Source organism: Egretta garzetta, unplaced genomic scaffold (assembly GCF_000687185.1).
Source record: "Egretta garzetta isolate BGI_Z169 unplaced genomic scaffold, ASM68718v1 scaffold334, whole genome shotgun sequence".
NCBI classification, from domain to species: Eukaryota; Metazoa; Chordata; class Aves; order Pelecaniformes; family Ardeidae; genus Egretta; species Egretta garzetta.
Genome location: NW_009259431.1, coordinates 967152 through 977831, shown reverse-complemented (window position 1 = coordinate 977831; position 10680 = coordinate 967152). Strand labels below are relative to the sequence as shown.

The window sequence follows — 10680 nt, the reverse complement described above, 5'->3', positions numbered from 1 at the left end:
TAAGATCATGAAGTCCAACCGTTAACCTAACCCTGCCATCCCACCACTAAACCATGTCCCTAAGCACCTCGTCTGCCCGGCTTTTAAATCCCTCCAGGGATGGGGACTTGCGCAGCGTGGGGTGAAGGGGCTGCTTCTCCATGGTTGGTTTGCTCCTTCTATCCAACCCCTTTGCTTGGGGGCAGTACCTGGCAGCGCATTAAGAAGAGACCAGCAGAAACAGGAACATGAAAACCATCCAGCTGTTGGGTAAGTTTAATAAGGGTTAGCTTTTTGCTCCTCTTCGTTTGTCAGGAGGAAGGAGCGCACACACGAATGGCTCCTACCCGTCTTGTGCTTCTTGGCCTTCTCTCAGCATTGACCGCGCTGTAACACGGGGCACTGATGGGCCTTTGGCATGCAGAACTGGGACTTTTAAAAAAATTCTTATCAATTGCACTAGGTTGAGCTTTCATCCGAAGCTTAATGCCCCTTCCTAGAATATTATTAAATGATAACATAAGGGTATTAATGGGATGACTGAGAACTGCAGCATTTCTATGCCTTGAAATTCAACGCTGTGGTTCCCACAGCAACCATAACCATGGCCACTCCGCGTTCATTTTACATCCGAGTCCCAGCACACACGGTTCCAAGTGCTCAACACACACAAGCAAAAAAAAAACCCAAGCAAAAGCATTTTTTCTTCCTGCAATAAATCTCTTACCTGCTAAGTCACAGCCACTACAAGGTGTAATGGCACTTGTAGGTGAGGGTGAACTCCCAACAAGTGGCAATTAATGCCCTGAACGCAGCTTCTGTGCACAGACACTTACAAGATTCAGTCTTAGTATTGACATGGCTTGTGTTCAGTTATTGCTGGAAGGAGAGCCCACTGTTTGTACCAAAGGTTAAAACATTCTTAGAAAGCTAAAAAAGAGCAGTCAAGGGTCTTTCCAATTCTTTTGCTTCAAATAGCATACTGTTGCAGCTTTGGAAACATAAAATCATGGAATCATTTAGGTTGGAAAAGACCTTTAAGATCATGAAGTCCAACCGTTAACCTAACCCTGCCATCCCACCACTAAACCATGTCCCTAAGCACCTCGTCTGCCCGGCTTTTAAATCCCTCCAGGGATGGGGACTTGCGCAGCGTGGGGTGAAGGGGCTGCTTCTCCATGGTTGGTTTGCTCCTTCTATCCAACCCCTTTGCTTGGGGGCAGTACCTGGCAGCGCATTAAGAAGAGACCAGCAGAAACAGGAACATGAAAACCATCCAGCTGTTGGGTAAGTTTAATAAGGGTTAGCTTTTTGCTCCTCTTCGTTTGTCAGGAGGAAGGAGCGCACACACAAATGGCTCCTACCCGTCTTGTGCTTCTTGGCCTTCTCTCAGCATTGACCGCGCTGTAACACGGGGCACTGATGGGCCTTTGGCATGCAGAACTGGGACTTTTAAAAAAATTCTTATCAATTGCACTAGGTTGAGCTTTCATCCGAAGCTTAATGCCCCTCCCTGCTGAGTAACAGCTCCTTCTCTGAAGCGGTGAAATCAGCCACACAATTCACTGCTACCGGTGGGAAAAATTCCTGTCAAAGGTGGAATTTTCACCACCACACTTCGTCAGAATGTCAGAGCGGGGGTTTAATTGGCAACACCATCTATTTGTAATAATGTGAGCCTGTCTTTACAGGTAAGCTCCCAGGCTTTTCTATGAAATCTTACAGAAATGAGGTTGCACTGACAGTAGGAAATATGGGAAATTGCAAATCTACCAGTTTAAAATTAAACGTTAATCTACAGCGGGACCAGCTTTGCAAAACTGTATTTAGTATTTCCTAAACATCTGCAATGTGAATTAGAGAACAAAATTTTACATTCATATTACCCCCGCCCCCCCCCAAGGCAGAAATACCATCTACGACCGAGATTCTCTAAATACTTAACTCTTGGTCTGGGATAGCAGATCACAGACTGGACAGCAAGAACACCCAACCACCCCAGCCTTGAAATTCAGAGAACAACGCTGGTTCAGAGGCAGCCTCTTCCCATACCCAGTGAGGTGCCCAAGACCTTCAGGACCCCAAACCTGCACCCCCAAGTGGGTGCAAACTCCAAGTGGCCATGCACGTACTGCTGCTCCAGACCAGGGCATACCCGGGAAAAGACTCTGGGTCGGCTGCAATCCTAATGAAACTGCAATCCACACCACGCTCTACGGCACAGCAGCTGTGGGAAAGCCTGCTTGAAAGTTGCTACGCACCATCCCAATAGGCCCATCTATATCTGAGCTTTTAACTGAGTATTTAAATTCCAGATCTGCTACAATCCTTCCAAATGACTAGAAGGACTCTTGAACCTCTGACTTCATGTCTTTAACATAAATATGTAGATAATAATTTCAGATTATTTAAAAAAAAATAATCTAATTTCTCCTGACAAAAACTGCTGCAATTAAAAAATCTGGGATGTGGTATCTCAGTATATTTGATCTTGAAATTTCACCGTAGTATAAGAGAAGACAGTGAACCTTTCCTGAAGCCTGTACTAAAAATCTTTGAGCCCACAACAACTGGACCAGATGCTGTAGCTTGAATAAAAGTAGTATGCGAACCACTTAGACCAGCAGGACTAGCTGGTCCTCTAACCTAGCCCCCTCTACTTCTTCCCAACATGGTCGAGGACCTTAGACCTTCTGAAGAGGTAAAAAGACTGAACTGTTTTAGAAAGCCTAAGTACAGGAAAGGTTTGCATGAGAAAAGGTTCATCTGAACTCATTTGTTCCTGCTCAGTGTTCAGATTTTCTTTTTTAATGTATGTATCTCTAAAAACATTCATTTAAGGTAGTCAATCCCCCCTCCCCCCCAACTCTAACAACATTTTTCTCTGCCAGATCCAGCAACCAAGAGACATCTTCAGACCTGGATGACGTGGGGTTTAGTGATGCAAACCCTTAGTCACAAGCCCATTGCAAACACCCCCCAACACGCCACTCGGACCACTCATTCCAGGACACCAGTCATGCCATTACATAAAACCACTTCTCGGTTGCTAGACATGCATCTCAAAACACCTCGGCCTGCTGCTACCTCCTCACCACACACTGACCTCCGATTATTTTTAAAACTTGTCTCTTAAGGAGAGAAAAACCAGCTGTAGTCCTGCAGAGTCGTATCACCAGCAGTGCTGATAAGCCTGCACAGATCCCCAAGGAATACGAGCAAGCAAGAGGCCTGTGTTCGGGAAGAAGTTCGTCTTTGGTTTGGAGATCTAAAGGAAGCAGTGTTCCTTTCCAGGCAACTCCTAGAGGCTTGAACAGTAAGTGTGCGGTATGCTGAAGAAACAAGGGTATATTCTTGCAACTTGGTAATTTTACAAGGCATTTGGGAAGGAAGCTGTTAAAGATCTGTTTCCGATAATAATAGCTTTTTTTTTTTTTAATACCTCATAATAGAGATTTACTCTGAAAGAACCTTTTGAGAACACTTTAAGAAAAATACTGAAGTACAAACTTTAAATATTCAAAGTATGATACTTGGTGCACCTTGTAGGAACAATTACATACTTAACAGGTGAAGTAGGAAGAGAGTATTTCAGAAAACATTTAATATGAAACCTTTTGGAACTTCCATCGAATACAGATTTACATCATTTATCAGAACACTTTTTCAGTTCAGACAACAAAGTGCACTGCCGGGTGAAAAAAATACATTTGGAGGACTGCTTAAAACGTAGGAAGTGAAAGGATAGGTGACCGTTCACCTGAGAAAGTACAACGACTGCCCTGAAATGTCTTATTGCTATTACAAAATGGAGTTTTCATGGGAAAAAAAAAAAAGTCATAGTGAGCAGCACAGGCACGGGCAGAGCACTGAAAGCCAACTGAACTTCGGTAGCACCTGGAGTTCTCAAGCCGTGGCGTGATACAGAATACACAGAGAATAAAATGCAAATTCAGGAATATTTACTACATTTAACAACTATGATTACCCTTTAAACTAGCATAATCAATATCAATGCTTAGGAAAAGAGGGGGGAAGTCTGCTGCCTTCACAGACTATGGATCACAAGAACTAACCTGCAAAATATCAAGGATTTTGCATTTTCACCTCGGGTCAAATCTGAACTGTGTACTATGAATAACTATTAGCTCACTGCAAATTTAAAATGCAAATTTAGGCTCCAGTTTAAAGCACATGTTAAGGACATGCTTAAGTGCTTCACTGAAATATAACCATAAAACATTAATACAAAAAGTCAAGTAGATAATGCAGGATATTATCTACAGAAGTCCTTGATGAAATAAATCGAGTATCAGTAGGAAACAACGCATGAAGAAATCTCTTCATTCTAGTTTGCAAAAATCAAATCCCGCTCGCCACAGCAACATTAGAAAGCGGGGACCATCCCAGAGCAGCTTCGCATCCTAGAGAAAGCTAGCTGGCCATCAGAGAGATCATCAAGGGTGCGTTTCCACACTGCCTCCCTCCGCAGCAGAAGCTAGACACACAGCTGGCACGGAGCCATCAAAAGCAATGCAACCAGAGCCAAGTGGAAGCACGCTGGAAGAGAGCTGCAAGGAAAAGTTTTAACTGCTACCACCTATGGCTGTCCTTTAGCAAGCTGGACATTATAACAGAGGAGATCAGTAGCCAATTTGATTCCCACTTTTGGGTGTCAATACTGTGTGCGCCCAGAACACGGAGGACTGTAATCGCCACACATGCAGCAATACCTCGGAACGGCACCGACTCGGATGTGGCGGCTTGCATCAAAATTCGGTCATTATCTGAGAGTCCTTTTGTGCTTTTTATCAGTCTGACCTAGTCTAACGTGGAGAACTTGGTCTGAAAGAGCGAGTCACTAGGAAGCATCTAGCACATCCTTTTAGACTGCCTCGTTCTGTAGAGGAACGGTGGAACAACAGAAAAGTGTTCTTAGCTGCAATCAATACCCATAAGCCAAAAGGACAAAGATACAATTTTAGTAGCTTAGCAGAAGCAGAAGAATGGAAGCATTTACCCAAATTTTAATGCACAAATCAACTACATTTTTAAAATTTGATTCAGACTTAAATAATAAATAGGTGGGCAAAATATAATGCAAGACTTACTCAGTAAAAGTGAATTTTTAATAATCTCATGAGATCTACTTAGAAAACAGGACTAATAATGTTCACAACCGTAAATCCAAACCCTTCACACACTTTTTTTTTTCTTAACACAGCAGTGAACTGTAAACCTGCATTTACTGGTTATCGCTTCAGTTATTTTAAATATTAACTCAAGTGTTTCCTCCTTGGCCATTTCAATTTTTAGCACCAAAATTAGCCCAAAAAGAGGTACTGGTACAGCTCGATGTTGTAAATGAATTGTTTACATATAATACTTTATATATTATACACACATACTGTACATTCACACGTCCACACAAACAGGAGGCATATTTAAATGAATATATTCTGTGTTTCAATTTGTTGTCAAAGACTTAGGAGCAATGGAAATAAAGCAGAAGGGGTAATATTTTACATAGTAGGCAACTTTAATGCTGTAGTGCACTTATAAAAAAGTCCAACTCTCCCTCCCAGCTCAGCAGCTTTTTTTTTTTTAATATCACTATTCAGAAGGATGCAGAAGTTATTGCCTAAATGTTATTCTATACATTTCCATCGGAATTCTCAAAAACACTTGAAATTGCTAACTAATTTACAACTTAACTATTTTTTTCTTGTTACAGCTTTAACTCATTGGCAATTTTGGAAGCAATGTTTTTAAAAGCTATGGATGTTCCCGATATCCGCTTAAAGCGAACTCCGTTCAGGGACAGTCTTGGCAGTTTACACACCTCCATCTCCCATTGTACAAGGTTTTCCGCGTGCCCATCTCCATGGACACAGAAAAGCAAGAAACGCTCTCTTTGTTCATAGTCACAGTTATTGGCATCCAGGACCTTTCGTATTTCCCTCATCATGTCATTGGGATCCATGGAGCTGGTGGTTTTCATGCTCCAGGTAAAACGCAGCGACCGAGGCTTGGCTTCCTTGTTCTCGTCCTTCTGATCCACAGCTACATTGCGGCTGAAAGACAGGAATTTGTAAGTTAGCAGGGCCAGCTACCTTCTCCATGTTTCATGTTAGTGAAGCAAACTAAATGCACGCTACTGGTATTAGAGCAGCATCTAGAGGCTCCGGCTGCGAGCAATGCCCCGCTTCCCTAGCTGCTGTACAAACACACAGTCAAGGTAAAGCATTAGCTGTTGGGGCTGAAACGAAGGCATGGTACGACGGGTGACACAACTGGAAGTCACTGGAGTCAGGAGCACGAGGGAAATGACCTTGTGGAGGTAGAACTACATGCGTTACCTACGACTCAATTTTAAGGCAGGTTCTGCTCAAACCCCTATTTTTGCGCCACGTGGACAACTGAAACACCAGCTCTGTGCTAGAAGTTTCTGGAACATTCAAATAGCAGTGACTTCTGACAAAAGGGTGCTCAGCCCAGGTCGTGGGATTGCCAGCTCATGGGAGGTGCCCTCTCACAAGCAACGGGGATGAGCCCCTGCAGAAACATCATGGGGGTTCCTCTGCACCTCCTCCTGTGCAGCAGGTTGCAGACCAAGCCCTGGGAAGGCCCACGGAGTCCCACAGTAGTTAGCTGCAAGCAGGAGGAAGGACAGCAGGACCAGGGGACCTTGCCAGGGGTCACCCACTGCCCCAGGGCCAACACAGGCCGCCCAGTTCTGGGCTGGTTTGGTTTCACTGGCCTTCCACTGCTGTAAGTATTTGGGATGATCACTAGAGATCCACCACTTTGCAGGCTATCAGAGTTACCTTCAACAGGGAGGAAGCACCTCGCCTAAGTGGGTCAGTAATTTGTTTAATACCAACGACTGAGAGGTAAAGCGATGAAATCTTTTGCTGCTACAAGCTATGCAGGTAAGTGCCTGTGAGGCTGAAATGCAGGAAGGGGAGTTGGAAGTCACTATTAGACACCTCCTCAACATTGTTAGTAAAGACGGCAAAGAAGAGGGTTACTATTACTGTCATAGTTGTAAGAGATAATGCACAAATATTGAGGCTGCATTTCTCAAGTCTGCAATTTATTTTTTTTAATTAAAAAACCCCAAACACCTTTTCCTTTGATAAGGATAAAGTTATACAGGACAAAGAAAACAAATGTTCCAGAAATTTCTAGTTTGCAATGATTCTTCTACTTGAATTAAAATCAGTGGTCACGCAACTAAAGAATAAGTAACCACACTGGGACCTCCAGGGAAAAAAATATGGCAGATTTTCTTTATGAATATTTGCACGCTGTCAGTTGCCTCCTCAAATGTACTCGTCCTCAGGACAAGACTTAAATATATTGACTGTCATGCTTAAATATTTTCTGAGAATACCTAACCTAACTGACCCCAAACCATGCAGTTTAGGTCTCATGTTGAGCTTCAAAGTTCAATTTACAATATTAAGAAGTCAAGCTGCCCTTCAAAATAGTTGGCAATGAATTTCTGGTTACACAATGCTTTTCTTCTACCTTCATTAAGCAGGCAGTTATGAAAAAGTTAAAAAGTGATAGCAAGGTCAAAGCTAAATAAATTTCTCAAAGATAACCTATTTCATAATTTTACCTTCTATTAGAAAGACTTTGAGTAACTGCGAGAGTCACAGGATTACGTTGTCAAATCCAACTACACGATTTGCCAAATGTTGTAAAATTCATCAAGCAAATTAAAGAGTACTTTGTTTCAAGGATTTAATCTAATAAGGCTGTAAGGGAGCAGGGGGACCACCAACTTTTATTCAAAGATCACTTCATTTTTGAAAGCTTTCTGTACTTGAAAACAGTTGGCAGAACCATCACAAGTTTGATCATTTCTAGTATTTTTTGATATGCAGATTTTTGGAAGAAGAGCATAACATGAAAAATATTGTTTAACTATCTGTGATTTTGGAGATGAGAAATATCGTATCACCCTTCAGTGGTTATTCCTCACGTTTGCAGCCTCACTGGAGACCACTTACCTACACGTTTACAAGACAACAGCAAACTGTAACAACTAAAATGCAAAAAAAAAAAAACCAAACCAAAAAAACCAAACCAAAACCACACCACACAAGGGAAAAGGCAACAGGAAAGATGAAAGTTTAGAACAAAGTCAGTCAGTGCTTTAATAGCTGTGTTGCAGACAGAAATGCTTCTTTGTTTAGTTTCAAAGCCTTACACGAAACAAAAGCTGCTGCCTGAAGCCACTATGCCACATAATCAAGGGGAGAAAGGTTCAAACTCACCTAAGTAACATTTTAAACAAAAATTTTACCCTCACCTTGAGCCCTCAAATCTCCCGTTCCTCTCATATTCAGTCGGGAGCCTCATTGAAAAGAATGCAGAAGCAAAAGGAAGTGGGAAAGAGAAGACAAATCTTACACTGCAATATAAAAATATCTGAGTAGTTGCTAAAAGATACTGCAATCATACCAAAGGTGTGTTAAAATACAAAGCAACAAAGATGTAAAGAAGACAGGTTAGACCAAATTCAGAATATAACATTGTCAAAACAAATGGAACTACAGTTTGTAAAAAGACTAACTCATTTTTACAATTTATGTTTATTTATATTAATACTTTAGAACTCACTGAATAAAGTTGAGCTTCTAAAAGCAGAAAATATGAAACTGAAGTTACAGAACGTATTGAAGTTATTGTGTTATTTAGTAAGTACCTCCTAGAAGAGACAAAACTCCCAATTATTTTTAAGCTAATAATATTTAAAGTTTTATCTGGGAATACAATATATACATTTGAAAAAAAAAAATCCTATTTACAGACAAGTCTGGTCACCCTGTGTTTTTGTATGCACATCAGGTCTGAAGTATTCGGTGTTTAAACAATACCGAACACCTTAATGCAGAAGAACAAGATGCATATAAGTTTTAACAAAAGTTTAGGGATAAATCCAAGATTTCTCAAGCTGTGGTAACTCCATCCTACTAATCCCCATGCTGATGGATCTTCCACATCCAAAAGTAAGCTTAAGCTGTCTTCTTGTATTGCTTAAAGCTACTTTGCTGATCAGTACCATTTTTTAAAAGCCCAGTATCAAACTGAATGAAGGGGAAAATCGCCGCCTTCTACCTTCCCGTTATTGCGGTACCAAGGTTCAACGTCTCAGCGTTAATTCTGCTTGCAGGGAAGCTGCCATTATAAGGCTCTTATCAAGACTACCCTAAGCTAGTACATGGCTTCACTGAATAACGTAAATTACTAAAGCCATTTGGCTGACAGGTGTCTAGGGATGGGAATGTAAGGCAGTAAGCTTATTCTCTGATGCACAGTGGTGTTTGTACTGGGGTCTGTGGGGCGTTACAAGGCTTGATTTCCTCTTTTTGAGGGTTGCGGTGAGGGAACAGGCTTGGAAGATGACTCTGTGCAGTCCCTATCCCAAGGGAACAGACTGTGCTAGCGCTGAGAGGAGCATGGTGCCAGCATTTGCTGTATAGGCTATGGAGCCTGCTCCTCATTCAAAAAAAAAAAAATCACACTGCTATTGCAATAGGAATCCAATTAAGAAAGTGGTCACTCAGCTATGCGCTGCTTGTCACAACAGCATCCCACCAGCAGGGTGCTCTCTGAGGTACTGCACAGCACATGGTCCAACAGGGTCTCTGCTAGGGAACGTTTGCCATGAACAGCTGTCATAAGCAAAAAGGACAAGGAAGATAACGAGAAGAAAAGAGCAGACAAGTCCTCAACTAATTCTAGCCCTTCAAAGTGGGTTTTTAGTGGTAGTTACTTTCATGAGATCTCAGCCTATATCTATGGTGGATATAGGAGAACGTGGAAAAAGATTTCTAAGGTCTGCATAGGCAGTTCATGAACTTATCCTTTATGACAACTCCATAGGACCGAAAAGGGGCTAGGTGGGAATGGAGAAACAATCAGGTGTACTAACTGAACAAATCCACACCTTTCAGATTATCTGGGAAAGGCTCATTTTACTCGGCAAAGCAAGCAAAAAGTTTGAAGACACTGCTCAACTGAAAAATTGAGAGTACTTGAACTTCAAAGAGCCTACTGTGTTCCTAAGAAGCAGCAGACAACAGCTTTATTAAGAGCTGCAAGCATTTATGGATTTGGGTTTGTTTGTTTGTTTTTTTTAAACTTGTCAAAGGTTGTCGAAAATGGAAGCATAACCAGTCTCCCCAACAATGAATAATCTTACTGTTACTGGAATCTGTCCAGCAAAGTCTGCAAGGAAAATTCCCTAATGGTGTTGTTGGACACTTTTTAGGTTGAAATTAAGCCAAACTGTTCAGTTTCTAAACCACTGTACTCTAAATCTAAGAAAGGTAATTATTTACAAAATACCTGCCACTTTGAAATAATGAACACTCCTTCATGGAAGCCTCTCAGAAAATCCTTACTTTGTTCAGTTTTTCCATGCATCAGTGCTCCATTCATTTAGCACGAGGAACTGTATTCGGCGACACGCACCCTCAAATACGAGGCATTGTGCCCAGCCTCGGAGAGCTGTGTCAGTCTCTCTAGATGCTCCTTCCTTCACGAAGGACGTGGTTATGGTCAGGTTCTACAGCTCAGCACTGGTGCTTTGGGAACAGTCACTTACTGTACTGTCAGTATTGTTTCGGTGGCTCTGCAAGTCAGATGCAACCCTGAGGCCTCCTCACTGCTAATACAATCTTC

At 41.9% G+C, this 10680-nt stretch overlaps 1 protein-coding gene across 13 annotated transcripts in view; it reads right to left on the bottom strand.

Moving 5' to 3' along the window:
* Positions 1-3566: 3566 nt before the first annotated feature.
* MARK3 (microtubule affinity regulating kinase 3) overlaps positions 3567-10680 on the bottom strand; it is a 62349-nt gene continuing 55235 nt past the window's right edge. For 9 of the 13 annotated variants that reach the window (XM_009637097.2, XM_035892658.1, XM_035892659.1 and 6 more), the window contains 2 exons: positions 8303-8347; positions 3567-6053 (listed from right to left, as the gene is read on the bottom strand). In XM_009637097.2, the coding sequence (XP_009635392.2) occupies positions 5708-6053; positions 8303-8347 (391 nt within the window). In that variant the 3' untranslated portion in view covers positions 3567-5707. The remainder of the gene's footprint in view (positions 6054-8302; positions 8348-10680) is intronic. The other 4 variants (XM_035892660.1, XM_035892661.1, XM_035892666.1 and 1 more) reach the window with 1 other exon arrangement.